We start from the raw sequence: 18,523 nt of genomic DNA, 5'->3' as shown, positions 1-18,523 counted from the left end.
TTCTATCTTTCACTTGGAAAATAATCTGTCTAAATCATGTACATCTACATGTATATAGGGGAGTGCAAAATCTACATAATTTATTTTACGTGTAATTACACAAAATTAAGGCAAAAGTGCACAAAATTGCGTTAATTACTTGAAATGCAAATCCATAATTTTGTACTATGTTGTGATGTGAAATGTGTAAATTTTTGGTGCAAGGACGCATTTACTCAAATTCAGTGAACATCAGCTACTCGCGTTCTATATAACAGGTACTGTGCACACGTGTAAGGATAAACAGTAATGATACTGAGCGGGTTACAGAAAATCAAGATGACACCGTTTGAGTGATCAACACTTTGTTTATGTAGACATTATCTTCATTTAAATACAACGCCAGCCGACACGTGTTTCGTCCACAGGGGATACCTGTGACTCTTCAGGGCTGTGCAGGCGTAGGATACGGGAGCTGCAAATGGATGGATAAAGCAAAAAAGACACTGAAGGGTGTATCTGTGTGGCCAGGACCTTGAGGATAACCGGTCGCTGCGTTGCTCGTCTCTGCGGTCAGATTTAGGGAGGCTACTCGCGTTCTGTTGTTCCCGTTCGTCTGCAGTACATTTTTACCACAAATTGCACGTTCAATTTTGCATTATTTCATGTAGCAGGCTTAAAATTCCACAAATTACGTAAATTATGGCAACCCAATTTTGCCCATGCCTAGTGATTATTTTTGGTATTTGTATAACGCACACATGGGCAAAAGGATGAAAGGTAAAAATACTGTCAAAAGATTGTATGGGAGGGAAAGATAGTTTCTGGCAGTACAAGACTGTAACTTATAGAAGACCGTATTCCATTATTTAGAGGAAAACAGCTGCCTTTTACTGAGCACCTGAATCGCATGCAAAAAGTCCCTGCTCTAAGTCAGCTCAGTCCGCCAAATTCTTGTTGTAGGGAATTGCAAGTCACTTGTTTGAATTTCTGCATGATGACTGATTCTTTCATCATCTTCAGTAAAAACTGGACAAAAATCACAACCTTGGTTTCAGTAACACGCCCTTTCCCTGCTGCTACCGCTGTCTGGGACACCAATGTGGAATGTAAAAAAAAAAGTGCTCACCGACCAGTTAAAGGAGACCGTTAAAAAAAAGCACTCATACAGTGAGGCGTTCTGTCGGTAACTTATTATTGTAACTTGCTAGCACCCGTTCCCTTGCCCAGGGCGATGTAATTAAAAAGGGAGGCCTGCTCACAGTGTTAGCGGCTGTTACACATTCTGTCACACACTGTTGGGCTGTGTAGGGGGAGTTTGAGAAAATATTAACACCGCTCAACTTTAATGCACATAGAGGATTGCAATGAAGCCTGCATTCCGCATTATCTTACTCTGATATCAGCTTATTATGATGGCTAGGAAAGCGGCATGTCAGCGCTTCAAAAGCTAAGTGAAGTGGAAGCCCGATGCAAAAAATGAACACGCGGCTGCCATTGCCAAACACAAGTGAAAGAAAATAGTGCTGAGCCACAACATAAAGGCACCGTGTTGTCGCAGGGATTCTGTGCCCATACAGAACTGTGCATAGAGACTTGGAACCTCAGTGAATTAGGGTGTGCCAAAACTCACCTTAGTACCCAAAATCTCCTACCAGACTAGCTACAGTGTCTCATTGGTTATCACAAACTCCCAATGCTTAGACAAACCAGAACATGGATTTAGTACACCTCAGGTAATGTGGAACACATGAACACTCTTTCGTTATACAATCATTTCAATCCAGAACAAGGAGTAGAAGAGGACGCGTGCATAGTTGAAATATTTATTCACTAATGCAGTGTTCTCAAACGCAGTATCTTAGCTAGTACAAGCAAACATATTATAAGAAACAAAGTAATCAGCATAGTCACTAGTCCATAGAACACAAACGGTGAAAGCATGGTATTATGCTAAAACGAATGGGGTCTTGTAGGTTTGACCTAAAAAGCACCCTTCTGTTCCTTGAAATTCTGGTAGGTTTGACCTAAAAAGCACCCTTCTGTTGCTTTAAATTCTGTTTGACTAGGTACAGAGAGAAGTAGGCAAGGTGTATAGAACATTTTGTGGCTCAGCAGCTACAGCCATTCGACAAAGTTCTCTAACATTTTGACTATTGCCTCAATCAAGTAATATCAAATATTTTCTTTTTTTTTAAAAGGACCTTTTTTAGCACTGACTGTAATTGATGATTTAATCGTATGGTCACAGACTTCCATATGCATCATCTTTGAACTTTAAGGCTTTGAATAAATTCTTTGTGCTTGATATCTCTCTTGTATGTCACATGGCTACAGGTCAAAAAGTATATATTTAGGAGTTGTTTACTTGAGCATTGCCATTCAGGGCTCTGGACTCAGCTTTATTGGCATTTTGAAAGGAGACCTGTTCCCAAACCCAACTTGGCTCTAAAAGCGTGGGAGTAACTGTGGCAACCTGCTGTCTCAGATTAATTCTTTTGTGTCTAAATGCATTTTTACCTTAAGGAAGGTTTGGAAATTACATACTCACTTTTCAATCAATGCCTTAAAAACTTTGGGCCCGATTCAAAAGTTAGACGAAAATTAAACTTTACGACTTTCGGTATTCACAAAGGGCATTTACGAGTAAGAAATGCCTTTGCGAATATCGATAGCCATAAAGTTAGACTTTCGTCTAACTTTACCTTTATGAATCGGGCCCTATGTAAGCAGTAACTGGATCCTGCCTGGACTATGCCAGTGCTACCTATCTTGACATATCCAAGGGAGATTTCTCTAAATTACTGATGATTCGACTTTCTATAGCCACACTGGTTTTTAATCACCCAGGAAATCTCATACCACTCCTCTCCTGAAGATATTGCACTGTCTGCCTATACAACAACACTACAGATTAAAACATGCTGGGGCATATTAGCAAGAACCTCGTTAAAATCATCACCGTATTAGCGGTAGGAAACTGCAGCTAAAACGGCGATAATGGGCTTGCTAAAATGCGTTATAGAATTCCAATAGAAACCCAGGTTAGATGTCCTGCACATCTAACCTGGGCTTCTATTGGAATTCTATAACGCATATTAGCAAGCCATTTATCGCCGTTTTAGCGGCAGTTTCCTGCCGCTAATACAGTGATAATTTTAACGAGTTTCTTGCTAATATGCCCCTCTGTTCCGTATTTAAAACAGTACATGGGCTCGCCCCTAGCTTTGGTTCTAAAAGGGTTCTAAAATATTCTCCTCCACGAACTCTTCAACTTGCAGAACATATTAAGATTTTGGACGCTACAAGGGTCCTAGATTTTCTAGCCTTGCCCAGTAGAGTGTAATGATCTTCCTCCCAACCTTCGTCCTACGTCTGACCTAGTATTCTTCAGAAAGGCCGTGATCACATTGCTGTTTAAACAAGCCTTCACCTCTGCTTTGATGGATTTATGGCTGACCTGTCCAGAATCCAGGCCGGAAGGTTTATCTTGAAAGTTCTCTGCTATTACTTACATGTTACTTCAGCGTCATGAAACGTCTGGGTGTACCAGTACTTTATAAACGCCATTAACATTGTCTGAAAATTGTCAAGTGGGCTTTCTTTGTAACCTGTTTAACACCAGCTGTTGTCAGCAATTTAGCTTTGCTGTTGTTTGCAACATTTGAAACTCTAAAATGTTCGTATGCTGTCAAATTCTGTTCCTGACCTATGAGGTTGTGAATCGGATGATCGAAGACTGAGAGAGGGTATCTTATGCACAAAGAAAACCAAATTCCTGAAGTTGGATGAATATTTCCCTTGTATCAAAATCATTCTGCTATCTCATGCTTTGTTCTGAGAACTTTTTCTCCACCATTCAGATGGCCAACTTCAGTTGCAGCAGAACAGGATATTGAAGGTTGGTTTTTGAATGGGTAGAGGTACACAAGAGATGCGCACCTTGTCAAACCACACAAGTATTAGCACTCGAGAGATTGACGCTCTGCCATGTGTTAAATGGAATTTACAGAGTGGATTGAAATAATCAAATGGATTGAGAGGACCTATGTTATTTGAGTAAGTAACTTGACCTTTTATGAGAATCGATGTATACCACAATCTGAAGAAAGTAAAACACAACAGGTTGAAACCAGGTGTGTTACATTGGTACATCTGCAATGCCCTTCTTCTATACAGTGTAAATAAGCCCAAGCTAACACTTATTTTTCTTTCTCTTTAGCTGTGATATGTGTCCAACCACCAGAAATACAAGATGGCACACACACTGATGCGGACAAGGAGGAGTTTACATATCAACGTGCAGTTACGTACTCCTGCAAAACCGGATTTTCACTTATTGGGAAATCAACAATATCTTGTACAGCAGCTGGAACCTGGAGTGACCCTGCTCCTAAATGTAAAAGTAAGCAAAGTTAAAACACTTGTAGTTATGATTTTTCAAGAATGCTGATTTAGCAGTGCAAGACCTACTGAGCTGTGAAGATCTATACCAGGTTTTGAGAGAGGCTGGGCCAAGGTCCATATTAGAAATCTCTAATTTCTGTTCTCCATGGGCTCTCGTGCCAAGAGGTTCGTCCTGTAAGGGCTCTTTCAAATGTAGGAAGTGAGATGAAAGCCCTTAACTCGATTGGCTAGTGGTCCAGTGCAGCTGGGGCTATAGCCTAAAGACTGTGCCGGAGAGTATTCAGGTGAGGGGACGTTGCTTGGTACTAAGTGATGGGGAGATGAGAGGTGTGGCGCAGTGGCCAGAGAGGCTGGCTCCGGAGTGCAGGGCTCATGGTTCGAACCTTTGCTTCAGCTCAGCATCATGTGACTCTGGGCAATAGCTCACTTTATCTCCCCAATGGCCCCTAGCGTCTAGCTACCCTTACAGGTGATAAATTCACGCTTTACAAAGTGGAATTAAGGTAGGATCAGATGGTCTATCGGAGATATGGATGAGCGAAGTTATGAAAATCTTAGAAGTTTAGATTGAGGATCCTTTTTGGACGGATGCTTCCTGGGGAAAGGAGAATCTTGATTTGGTATTTCAGAGGAGGTGCAGGGTGTTCATACTACTGCTGAGTGCTCTTCTAGGAGAGTCCTATCCATTGCAGCTGTTTCCCTTTCCATATAGGCCATATAGGATTTACATAAAGGGCAGATATGAACATAGGTGGCAAGTGAAATCTTTTTGAATTACTTAGTACAAATGACACACTGTGAATATTTAAAGTTTAAGGAGTTGTAATTGTTGCAACAGGATCCGGGGTTTCTCTCCCTGGTAAAGATATTTTCAGAACAAAATATTTTTAATATTGATTTGTACATATATCGACTCCACAATATTAGCTTGCACTGTATCATCGAAGTAAGTAGAGCTGTAGTTGGAATAGTAAATCTATAATTCCCAATGTATGCTTACCATGACAATATATTGGGCGTCGATATTGTGGAGTCAGTGTCTATATAGGGGGGGTTGATATTTCTCTGGTCAATATTTTGACATGCATCCATAACATTTTGCAACAATGGGCAAAATATTGCATTTTAAATCAGAATTTTACCTGAAGTGTTTGACTGCAGTGTTTCTCAGGACACAATTCTTAGTCATGGTTGTTGAACGTTCAAAACGGGTGAGGGTAACAGCAGCCATGAACATCAGCGGCTTGGGGTCTGTGATGACTTGGAAGGGGCGGCAATACAAGTGGAAGTGGTGACACCCCCACATGATGGTAAGGACCTCTTTCTCGAAGTGTTTATAGGGTTTTTATGAATCTGTGAGAGGTCTACTGGCGTATGCAACAGGGGCCCAGTGGAAATCCCCAGCGTGTTGCATCATCCCAGCCCCCAGGCCTATGGGGTTGGCATCAACTACTAACTAACTAACTTTGGCGGAGTCGAAGTAGGACACCACAGTGTCTTGGAGAAGATCCTTCTTGATCACTTTGAAGGAGTCGGCTTCCGCCAGACCCCACACCCATGGTGTTGACGCTTGGTGAGGTGTCTTATACGACCTTTTTATTTATTTATTTTAAAGAGTTTTATATAGCGCTGGCTAGACCCGAAGGTATCAGAGCGCGTTACATGAGAATCAGCAATGTTACATAAAAGATCAACGAATTACACAATATATCAAAAAATAGACAATACATTAGAAGAGGAGAGAAAGAAGAGGGAAAAGTAGTGGAGGGGGCAGGGGAGGTGAGAAAGGGAGGCTAAGGGAAGAGACAACAAGGAGAGACGAAAGGAAGTCTGTCTAAAGACCGACTGGGTAGGTGACGACCAAGGAGGGAATCCACGGGCCATCTACCCTATAGCTAAACCAGGTATCTCCATTGGGCATCAGACAAAATAGTTCAGTCACAATGCATTGAGAGAGGAGAGAAGGAGAGACATAAATAGAGGAGGGATGCGGGAAGAGACGACAGGAGAGACTTAAGGAAGTCTGTCTAAAGACCGACTGGGTAGGTGACGTCCAAGGAGGGAAACCCCGGTCTATCTCCCCTATAGCTAAACCAGGTAGCTCCATCGGGCATCAGACAAAATAGCTAGATCTCAATTGACGAGGGAAAATTCACAGATAAACAGGGTGGGGACTAAGGGCCGGGACAGGTGAAGGCAAAGGTCAGTAGCAGGAGAGTGTAGAAGAGTAGAGCGGAGAGGGGTAGGGGGAAGGGGGAGGAGGGAGATGAGGTCAGGAGAGACGCAGGAGGGTTTGTTGTGGCCATCATTTTAGGCAGGTACAGGCAGTATTTCAGGAGCGATCACTGTGTGGGGTGTATGTTGCAAGGCTGAGGAGGTGGTGGCTGCATCCCTTAAGTCTATGCATTTGGATTGGTAGACCTCGGAAAAAGACGTAGCCAAAGAATACCAACTTTTGCTGGAAGAATTGGTATTTTGCATGGTTGAGGGTGAGGCCAGCTGTTGCGACACTTGTGAGATGGCAGCGATGACTATCAAGGTTGGGCCCTTGTATGAGGATGTCGTCACGGAACATTGATGATACCTTTGAGGGCTGGCAGGACCTCCTAGATTGCATTTTGATAGACCTCCACTGTTGATGATTTCTGAAGTTGAGCCATTGGTAGTGGCAGAGGCCATTGTGCCTGGAGATAGTAATGATATCCCTGCTATCCTTGTGGAGCTTGAGTTGGTGATAGCCAAAGTTCAGGTCCAGTTTTGAGAAACAGGTAGAGCTGTGATGTTGGTGTGGGGGAGATGTGCCATTCTCTTCTAATTGCTTTATTGGGGAGCCTCATGTCGATGCAAATGCAACCTGGCTACTTGGGTTTGTTGACAGTTACCATAGGAGATACCCAATGGGTCCTGCTATAGACTTTTTCAATGAATACTGCATGTTCCAGTTTTTGTAGCTCTACCTCCAGCATTAAACATAAGTGGAAAGGGGCTCTGCAGTGTGGATCTGCCACTGAGTGGACTGGGGGCTTCATGTGAAGTGAGATTGGGGGACCTTTCAGGCAACCTAGAACAGTGAATAGGCAAGGACAGTTGAGGAGCAGCTTCTCCAGGCCCAGGAGTATCCCAGGGCCACGGTTAAGTGAATGAGCTGTATTTGTTTCGCTGTGTCGCAGCTGTGGTGCATTTAAAAGTCTGGGGAGGGGACAAAGAATTTCACTGTGCATGCGTAGGCAGCGTGGGATGCTGCAAGGGTGAAAATGCCTTGACTTCCAATGTGGGGTCAGGACATGCATGCAGGTGTGTGCTACAGTGGCAGGACGTGGCCATGTGCTGTGTTATAATACTTTCATGCCTTAAATGCGGCCACAATGATTCCTAGGGCAATACCAGTGAGGAACCTCAGGCCTCCTGCCACTCCCTCCAGTCACCTAAGCCTAATTAGGTGGGCAAGTCACTATTATGCAGAGGCTGCACTCAGCATCTTTTCACAGAGAGCTCAATCCTTACGTAGACAAGGAACTACTGCATACATTTAGGTGTTATCAATATATTACTTTGTTTAAAAAATCCTAGAAATTCTCTGAATAAAACAAAGCTTAAAGTGACAGTTAGAGGTATTAGTAATGTGTTACTCTGTTAAAAAAATATCTTAGACATTGATTAAAAAAAGGTTAAAATGGGGTAAAAGTAGGGGAAAATGTCAGTTTTAAAATACAATTTTAAACAGAAATTAGCATTGGCAATGCCAATAGGTCTGGTTTCAAAAAGAATATTGCATGGTATTATGAAGCATTACAGGTAAATAGCATGGGAATGAATGTGTTTGTGTGAAAGCAAAGAACTGCAGAATTGTATTGATGTGTGTTAAAAGGAAGCAAATAACTGCTTATTTATATTGATGCATGTTAAAAGTCATGTGACCGTTGCGCTGTCAGGCAGACCGAAAAATCCATGTAGGTTAATGATTGCCCTCCTCCCATCCGTGCTGCTGTCAGTGGAAAACAACATAAATTATCTGGTTACCTAAGACACTTTATAAGCATTCCAGTGTCATGTGTGTGCCCCTGAAAGTTCAATCTTAGGCAGCTGGATATAGAAACAAAATGATCATAGCTGTGGAGGGCAAGCACTTTTTTGTGGCAGCACACAAATTCTGCCCAATCAGCCCTTGTAATCCTGGCTCACTACATGTGGGCGGAGTCAATGCCCCTCACATAATTGTCTGCCAAACAGCTCGCTGTCAAGCCAGATTATAAAAACACTGAAATTGGACAGATCTAATTTACCAAGCGAACCATACTTGCAATACTTGCAACCGCCATGTACTGCTTATGACCTCGCATTACATTACTCATGACATGTTGAATTACATCATTAATGACATTATCTATCAGAATCGTTTGAAGCATAAATTACATACTCATAAGTGCCTATATAAAATAATTAGACATTAGTCCACTCTCTCTAGACTCAGAAGCCTTATTAGGTAGCCAAGCCCCTATTACACTCATCCTTTGCAATGTGACTCCCAATCCCAATTAGGTGCTTAAGCCTGCAATACAAACCACATGCAACTTGTGCACAACTCTTCTCTGAGACCTCACTTCTTCCAGACAACCATGCCCCTTTAGGTGGCCTAACTCCTATGTACAGCCTTCGCCTTGAACACACATTTTCAGAGAGCCCTCTACCTACACACTCTTCAAACCCTGTTAGTTGGTGAAAGCTCTATTTCACACAGTCCTTGTCCTACGTACAACCCTTTACAGAGAGACCACACTCTCCACACATGCAATCTCCCTTATGAGACCAACATTTTTTTATCGTTCCCCCTCTCCCACTCTCTCACCTTCTTCCTTCCATTTTCTCGCACCCGCCCCTCATTTTCTGCGCCCCACTCTCTATCTTTAGCGGTCTCGTACTCTGTCAGCCTCTTCTCTCTCCCTCTCTTGCAATCCCTTCTGCCTCTAGCTCGAAAATCTTTCTCTCAGCCTCACCTCGCAGTCTTGCTCACACCTCTCCTTCTCTCTCCCCCTCTTCTCCCCCATTTCATCCTCCCTCTCTTAGCAGCCCTCTATCTATCTCTCTCCTCTACTTTCCACTCTCTCTCTCTTTAACCCCCACCCACCCTCTCTCTCGTTGCTGCAGTTTGGAGACATATCTACATACTTAAAGATGTCGGATAGAACTTGCGTTCCTAATTTGAGTTTTGAAAATGAAGGGTAAATACTAATCTTTCTGTTGAGGCCTGTCTGTGTACAGTCAAGGTAGTGAGAGGTGCCCTACCAGTTCTTTCATTAGTTTTTCTTATTATCATCACCGTTGTGACACAGGTGGGGACTTTTTTACTTTGCAATACTGGCGATGCCGGGCCCTGGGGGAAGCAGAGTCGCAGACTAGTCTTCCCCCGGGGTCATTCGCGCGAGATCAGGCTTGCTAGGGGGAAAGGGTGGAGTTAGGGGGAGGGTATAAGAGTGCACGGTAGGAGGGCAACTTCCTCTTCCTGCGCTCAGCACCATCGGGAGGGATTATCGAAAGGGAGTGCATTAGGCTGTCGAGTGGGTCCACGTTGTTGGAAATTTGGTGTTTTCATTTGGAGCAGAGGAGATTAGGTGGCGTCTCAAGTCGCTGGCCGGTGACTTGGTTTTGGTTAGCGGTAAGGAGAGTTGCGGCGGTGTTGCGGCATGGCTGGCGTGTCCGCCGAAGAGGTGAGGGCGGCGCTGTTACTGTTGGCGAGGGCGGGCCGGGAGGATCTCTTACAGCCTGGCGTCCTTAGTCAGGCGTGGGTGGGATGTGCCAGGGCCCCGCGTGCGGCCTCGGCGGTCTTGGCGTGCCAGGAGGATCCGCTGCCACCGATTGAACAGGCAGCCGGGAGGGGGCGGGGCCCTGAAAGATGCTGCGCGGGTCGGCAAGCGGAAGAGCTTGCCCCTGCGCGTATTCCCGCAGTTACAGTTTGTGGCCCCCGGGCGGACTGAGGCAGTCAGTGGGCAGGTCCCCTTGGGGGAGCAGGCAACTGTGGCACCTGGAGGTGCGGGCGTTCTGGAGGGGGCGGGCCTATTGACATGGAGGGCGGAGGAGCACAGGAGGCGGCAGAGGCTGGCCAGGTGGTGGTGGGGCCAGGGGTGGAAGGAGACTCAGCAGGGCAGGCAGCGCTGCAGGTTCTTGCGCCTGCATGCAAGGAGATAGACGGGGGGCAATGGGAGGACGCTCCCATTGACCTCTGTTAGTTCTAGGGCACACACACCGGCCCCAGTGGGGGGTGTGAGGGTTGAGGCACAGGCAGAAGGGCAGGGTGAGGCTGCATTTATCGGCGCCCAGGTGGTGGATGGGGGCCCGGTCCAAGGGGGTTTCCACAAGTGGTTATTGCCGCCTGGAGTGGGGTTTCAGGACTACTGTCCGCCCCCTCCCCTCCCGAGTTGGGGGCCATGGAGTGGGACGCCAGGATCCGAGAGCAAAGGCTGCTGGTACAGCTTAATGAGGCGTAGTGGGCAGAACAGACTGCGGCCTGGGTTGGGGCTGTTTGGGGTAATGAGCTGGAGGGACCAGCCACTCCTATATCTGAGGAGGAGCGGTGGGCGGAGCAGGAAGAGGCGGCCAGGCTGGCGAAGGGCAAGAAGGTGAGCGTAGGGTGTCCTAAGGGTCAGCAGGCGAGTTCAGGAACGACCAGGGCGGCTTTAAGGCCTGATGGTGCTGGGGCCCACTCAGGCTGGAGCGACCTGAGGGGCGGGTGGGGTTCCAAGCCGTCAGCTGTCGGCAGAGACTCCGGCCGGAAGCAGCAGGGCGGTCCACGGCGGCCATCCCTCCAGCGCGGGAGCGGGCAACGGCATTGTGTTTGCCTGGTGGGCGGAGAGCAGCTGCGGTGAAGAGTAAAGGTGTGAAGAGGGTGGTGAAGGAAGTGTTGTGTGCACCTGTGGATGTGGAGCCGGTGGTGGAGTTGGACTATGAGGATTTTGAGGACAGGGAGGTGAGGGATGATGAGGGCTGGCCATGGGGTGTGGAGAACAACAGCGACCTTGGTGTTTTACAGGTTCCTAAGACGACAAAGGGCAAAGAAAAGGCGGAGGCGGCCAAGGTTTCTACCCCCAAAGGACGGCCCTGGGAGCTGCACTCCACGCTATCAGGTGAGGGGACTTGGTGGGCAGCATGGGATGGCGGGCCCAAGGGGAGTAAGAAAAGAGCTTGTAGGTCTGTGGTTGTGGGGGATGGGTCTGTCCAGGATCCCGGAGCGCCAAAAAGTGGTCCGCCTGCGGAAGGTAAACAGGTGGATGGTAAATCGGTTGCTACGGCTGGGGTGCAGATGGACAAGGGGGACAGCAAGGACGACAAAGGGGACAAGGGGGATGATAAACATCAGAAGAAGCTCCCCTACATGGGGTTGGCTATGCCCTTGGGGTCTCACCTATCGGACAAGATTAAGGGTAGGATCTGGAAGCACGAGTATGTAGACGTGTTGAAGCTGTTGCACAGGGAGGTGCAGGCGAAGGAGGGTTCGAAGGAAGAGGAGTGGGAACTGACAAGGCAGTCCAGGGTCCCTGTGACGATGGAAAATTGGACTTCCGCTTTCCTAATTTACGCCAGCATCTACTGCGTGAAGTACCTGGACAGGGCCATTGCTTTACTGAAGTACATGGACATAATAAGGATGGCGCAAATACAGTTTGGTGGGTTCGATTGGTTGAGCTACAATGAAGAGTTCAGGGCCAGAGTTAGTGCTAATCCGGACAAGAATTGGGGAGAGGTAGACCAGGAACTCTGGATGCAATGGATGGAATCCACACGTTCATCGCGCATCTACACATACGGCCAGCGGTTTGCCCGTGGCGTATCGGTCCTTTCCACCGCGTCCCACCCATGGCTGGGCGGGGGTAGGTGCTGCCGCAGCACCGTTACCACTGAACAGGTCAGCAAACTTAGAAGCTATAACACTGGGGCTTGCTGGAGCTACAACAGAGGCTATTGTTCGCGCTACCCCTGTAAGTTTAAGCACGAGTGCTCTAAGTGCCTTACTCTGGTCACTCCCTCGGAGCAGTGGCGGAATGCCAAAGGTAGGGGACAGTCTGGACAGCAGGGCGCCTACACCGGTTAGGGTGGAGGCGATGGCCCCGTGGCTCTCATGTTACCCAAACCAGTAGGCGGCTTTGAGGCTTTTTTGGGGTTTCACGGAGGGCTTTAGGGTGGGCCATCAGGGTCCCAGAGTGAGGAGGTGGGCTGACAATTTAAAGTCCCCAAAGGAGTTGCCAGGAGTGGTGGCTGTTAAGTTGAAGAAAGAGGTGGAGGAAGGGAGGATAGCTGGCTCGTTTAGCAGAGGACAGAGGACCTAATCATTTCTCCACTGGGGGTGGTGCCTAAGAAGGAGGAGGGGGAGTTTCGGATGATACACCATCTCTCGTGGCCTGAGGGTCAATCAGTGAATGATTTCAACGCCGAGGAGGACTCGAGGGTGCTTTATGCTTCGGTGGACGATGCGATTCGCCTAGTGTGTGTGTGTGGGCCGGGGGCGGAACTGGCAAAATGTGACATTAAGTCAGCCTTCCGACTGCTGCTTATACACCCCGCGGATTTCTCGCACCTGGGGATGCAATTCGAGGGAGCAATCTAAGTGGACAAGGTTTTGCCTATGGGATGTGCTATTTCCTGTGCTCTTTTTGAACTCTTTAGCACATTCCTTCAATGGGCCTTCACGCGGTTTAGTGGATGCCGGGCGTCACTCACTATCTAGATGATTTCCGCTTTTTGGGAAGGGCGCACCAAGGGGACTGCGGCAGGGCTCTGTCATTCTTTCAGGAGTTGGCGTTGCGATTTGGTGTTCCCTTGGCGCCAGAGAAGACGGCTGGCCCCAGCTGCAGCCTGACATTCCTGGGGATTGAGCTGGGTTCCATACAATGGTGGGCTCGCCTCCCCTTAGCTAAGGTGATGGAAATTCAGGCGTGCCTGTCGTGGGCGATCGGAGAAAAGAGGATTGCTTTGAGGGCAGTACAGAGGCTGTTGGGTTTCCTGAACTTTGCTTGCAGAGTTGTCAGGGCGGGACAGACGTTCTGCCGGCGGCTCGGCATAGCCATGTCGGGGGCAGTGCTTCCACACCACAGGGTCCAGATCTCCATGGGGGTGCAGGCTGACTTGAGGACTTGTCTGACGTTCTTGACGGATTTCAACGGAGTGTCCCTGGACTTTGATGAGGAAAGGGTGGTTTGGCAATGTGAAATTTTCTCTGATGCAGCGGGGTCAGCTGGGTTTGGGCTCTTCTGGAATGTTAGGTGGTGTGCAGAGAGCTGGCCGACTCACTGGTTGAAACAGGGGAGGAGCATTGCTTTTCTGGAATTCTTTCCTTTGCTGGTGGCGCTGGAGGTGTGGGGTCTGGAGTTTCAGAATAGGTCGGTTCTTTTCCATGTCGACAACATGACTGTGGTGGAGTTGGTTAACCGCCAGAGGGCCAGAGACCCGAGAGTGCTGAGGTGGCTGCGGAGTTTCATGTTGAAATGCCTGCGTTTCAATGTGGTGTTTAGAGCCAAGCATGTCCCTGGAGCGAATAATGACATTGCGGATGCTTTGTCTCGTTCGCAGTGGCAGCGGTTCGGGCGTTTGGCACCAGGAGCGGATCTGTGCAAGACCGAGCTGCTGGACGGCATCTGGACCTTGGGGGAGTGAGAGTGATAGGCCTGGTGGAACATTCTATTGCCAACACCACAAGGAGAACGTACCAACTGGCTTGGGCAGAGTTTGGAGCATTTATGGGTTGGCAGCAGGATTCAGTGCTGGGGGACCATTCAGCAGTGGAGCAGGGTGTCCGGCAGTTTGTTTTGTGTTGCATTGACAAGGGGTTGACTGCTGCAACGATATGTGGAAAACTAGCAGGAGTGTCTTTTTTTACTGTAGCTTGTTTTTGGGGTTTGATCCTACTAAGGATGTGATTTTGAGTAGGGTGCTCCGTGGTTGGGGTAGAGAGTGACAGAGGGGGGAGGGATGTTGCGGGAGGCAGATGTGGTTGGACATAGCACCGTACATAGACCTCCTTCCTGGACCTTCTAAATCTGAAGCGCTGAAGATCTTACAGGAAGGACAAAGAATCTCAGAGGAGATTATTGATTCGGCGGTTGACGTCGCCTCAACTGGTTTTCGGCAGCTAGCTGGTGCTGCTGTCTTGCATAGGCAGGGGTGGCTACGATCTACTTCTTTCCGTCAGGAGGTACAATCTATGGTGTTGGATATGCGTTATGATGGTGAATTTCTGTTTGGCCCGCAAGTTGAAGAAGCCCTACAAACAATAAAGAAAGATACAGAAACAGCGAAATCCTTGGGTATACTTCAATTTCGCAAGCCGCCCTTTCGAGGAGCTGGATATTATAGCCAAGGGCCATGCCTTAGAATTCGACCATTTTCCTCTGAATGTTCCCCCAAAAGGCCCAGCTCCAGCTCACCTGGAGGAGCTATTTGCTCAGATCAATTTGATGCTATGGAAAGGAGCAATCGAGAGAGTACCTCAAAATATGAGGGGAATGGGATTTTACTCCAGATTTTTCCTAATAAAGAAAAGTCCGGAGAATGGCGTCCGATTCTGAATCTCCGTGCCCTAAACAAATATTTGAAAAATTTAACATTCAGGATGTTGTCCCTTCAGGAAATACTGCATCTTCTAGCAGCGGAGACTACATGACCACCTTGGATCTCCAAGATGCATATTTCCATATCCCCATCTTACCTAGCCACAGAAAATTCCTGCGATTCAGAGTGGCAGGCAGGGATTACCAGTTCAAAGTACTTCTCTTCGGTCTACGCTTGGTGCCAAGGGTGTTTACAAAGGTCTTAGCCCCAGTGGCTGCTCACCTCTGGCTGGAGGGGATTAAAATATTTCCATATTTGGACGACTGCCTTATCAAGGCCAGTTCCTACGAGGAGACAGACAACCATCTACAACAGTGTTTGAACCTTTTTCAGTCCCTGGGTCTCCATCAACTTCAGAAAATCCCAGTTCATACCATCACAAAGACGGGCTTTCCTGGGAGCAACCTTGGACACCCAGTTGCTCCAAGCCTTCGTCTCGGACGAGAGGCAAGTCAAGATACGAAATATGGCCACAAATCTACTTTCAAAAAGGTCAGTTTCAGTTTGACAGTACAAGTTTTTTCTGGGGATGGTATCGTCTTGCATTCCATTAATACCAAATTGTCGACTCAGGATGGGGCCTCTGCAGGAAGAACTGAGCTTACAATGGCTACAGGTCTCCGGCTCTTTCGAGGATCTCATTCAGATCACACCTCACATGCAGAGGTCCCTCCTCTGGTGGAAGCAAAGAAAACATCTGCAGCAAGGTTGCGCTTTCCTCCAGGATGCGCCAAGTTTTACAATCACCACGGATGCATCCCTTGAAGGCTGGGGAGCTCATCTTCAGGGCCTAACTATCAGCGGCAAGTGGAACCCTCAACAAAAGCGTTGGCACATCAACCAGCTGGAACTGAGAGCCATTTTCCTTGCGCTCAAGGCATTTCGGGCAATCATCCAGGATGCCAATGTGTTGGTACGCACAGACAACACAACGAGCATGCATTACGTAAACAAGCAGGGAGGAACAAGATCACTTCTCCTTTCTCAGGAAGCCCAAAGGCTATGGACATGGTCAATACAACACAACATCAATCTTCAAGCGGTGCATGTTCCTGGAACGGAGAACGTCTTGGCAGACGCACTCAGCAGGACAACCGTATCCACTCATGAGTGGGAACTTCATCAGCAGACCGTGGATCGGATCTTTCAACTATGGGGTCATGCAGACCTAGACCTCTTTGCAACCAAGACCAACAGCAAATGCTGATTCTTCGCAAGCTGGCATCCCCACAAAGACTCTCAGGGGAATGCGTTTTCGATCGACTGCTCTCTGACATACGCGTACGCCTTTCCACCAATTCCGCTAGTTCCCAGAGTCCTGCGGAAGATGAAGAAGGAGCCATGTCTGCTGATTCTAATTGCTCCCAGATGGCCTCGCCAGTCGCCAATACTGGTTCACAGAGCTCCTTCTCCTATCGGAGTGCAAGCCGATTCAGTTGAGTCCAATTCCGGATTTACTCTCCATTCAGGACGGCCAGATTTACCATCCGGCTCCAACATCACTGAAATTAGCGGCCTGGCGCCTGAGTACCATGAGTTTGCCCCTCTAAACATTCCTGCGGATTGCAAGAAAGTTCTGGCCAAGGCAAGGGCACCTGCTACCATAAAGACGTACAGTCTTAAATGGAAACGTTTTTGTGTCTGGTGTCCTTCAGCTGGAATTCACCCCTTTTCAGCTAAACCAGAGGAGATCCTGCCTTTTTTCCTACATCTGGCTTGCTCAGGATTATCTCATGCTACCCTAAAAGTTTTCCTGGCAGCGATTTCAAGATATCGACAAGATGGGACCAATTCTCATTACTCTGCAAGAATTATACAGCCATTCTTTAAAGGCCTTTTTAGAATGTTCCCTCCAGTACGTCGTCCACCTCCATCGTGGCATCTCAATGTAGTGTTGGCACAACTCATGCGACACCCATTCGAACCCATCCACAGAGCAGATCTGAAATTTCTTACGTGGAAGGTGTCACTTCTATTCGCCCTAACCTCCTCTAGGAGAGTCAGCGATATCCAGGCTTTTACTGTTCTTCATCCTTTCTTTCAGTTCATAAATGACTCTGTGGTGCTCCGCACCAATCCGAAATTCATTCCAAAAGTACCTTCAGATTTACATCTGAATGAACCGGTGGTTTTAAAGACATTTTTTCCTAACCCTCAGACACCTGCGGAAAAGCCATTACATACTCTGGACATTAAAAGATGTCTGAAATTCTATTTGCAAAGAACATCTACATTGCGCAGGTCTGATCAACTATTTGTCACTTATGGGACAATTCATAAGGGACAGGCAGTTTCTAAACAAACAATTGCAAGATGGATATCTGCAGCTATTGCATTTTGTCACGCACAAGCAGGAAGACCTCTGCAAGCAGCTCCTAGAGCGCATTCTACAAGAGCAGTGTCTTCCTCTACGGCATTATTTGCTGGAGTTCCTCTTCAGCACATCTGCAGAGCGGCAACCTGGGCCAGTCGCCATACTTTCACCAAACACTATTGTTTGGATGCAGCCAGCGAGACCGATGCTTCATTGGGTCGAGCAGTTCTACCAAATCTTTTCATCTAAGGTGAGCCTCTGTATCCCACCTCCTATTCCTGCTGTCAGACACTTGTTATGTTTCTGTTATGCACATGATCAAGTGATTGCGTTCTACTATGCTTTTACTGATGTTCTTTTACATATTGCATTGTTATGTGCTTCTAATATTGACAAGCTTATGCTACCATTAGCGTCTGCCAAGCACGGATATGTACTGCTTTCTACTCTGATTCAGGCATGTGAATCTATGAAAGACACCCCTAATACTGGAGAAGAACAATAGTTACTTACCTGTAATCTGTGGTTCTCCAGTATTGGTGTCTTTCATAGATTCACATGCAACCCGCCCACCTCCCCCCAGAGGCTCTTAGGCTACATTGGTTTACCATCCCTCCTTGCGAGAAAATCTGAGAGCCTGAGCCTCTGAGGAGAACCTTCTGGTGGGTGCTGTCACCTGATTGGCTGTAGTTTGGACTATACAAAATGACTAGGATAGTCATGAGCGTGGAAGTTTTTTCTCCTGTAGCTTTGGCTACTTTACTTCCTGGTTGGGATTTACTGGTTTTTTCATATGTTATTATGGCATTTTATTGCTTTTTTATGTACCGTGGGACTCCCACTCAGACGACGGGGAATGATTCAGGCATGTGAATCTATGAAAGACACCAATACTGGAGAACCACAGATTACAGGTAAGTAACTATTGTTCATCTTCTCCTTCACCTTCTGAAGACTTTCCCAGTAAGGCCTTGAAAAAGATCTCTCATAGGTCTGAAAGGCGCGTAGTCCTGGCAAATCTCCTCACTGAGGTGTAAAGGAGAGGGAAGGAGGAGTGATATCCAGCTCTGTTCCTCCATCTTCTCCTCCAGCAGCTCCAAAAGCCTTCAAAAAGCCCTCCTCTCTCTTCTGAGGGAAAATCTGTGAAGAAAGTTCACACATCGACGACATTGTCAATGGCTCCGTCGACAAAGACGTTAAAGGTACGGTCAAAGTCTTCTTCAATTC

At 47.3% G+C, this 18,523-nt stretch overlaps 1 protein-coding gene across 7 annotated transcripts in view; it reads left to right on the top strand.

Moving 5' to 3' along the window:
* The window catches only part of LOC147712726 (membrane cofactor protein-like), a 629,516-nt gene that overhangs the window by 270,465 nt on the left and 340,528 nt on the right, over positions 1-18,523 (top strand). For all 7 annotated transcript variants that reach the window (XM_086923383.1, XM_086923385.1, XM_086923386.1 and 4 more), the window contains exon 5: positions 4,202-4,384. In XM_086923383.1, the coding sequence (XP_086779509.1) occupies positions 4,202-4,384 (183 nt within the window). The remainder of the gene's footprint in view (positions 1-4,201; positions 4,385-18,523) is intronic.

Source organism: Lissotriton vulgaris, chromosome 5 (genome assembly GCF_964263255.1).
Source record: "Lissotriton vulgaris chromosome 5, aLisVul1.2, whole genome shotgun sequence".
Lineage (NCBI taxonomy): Eukaryota > Metazoa > Chordata > Amphibia > Caudata > Salamandridae > Lissotriton > Lissotriton vulgaris.
This window is presented reverse-complemented; position numbering and strand designations above follow the sequence as displayed.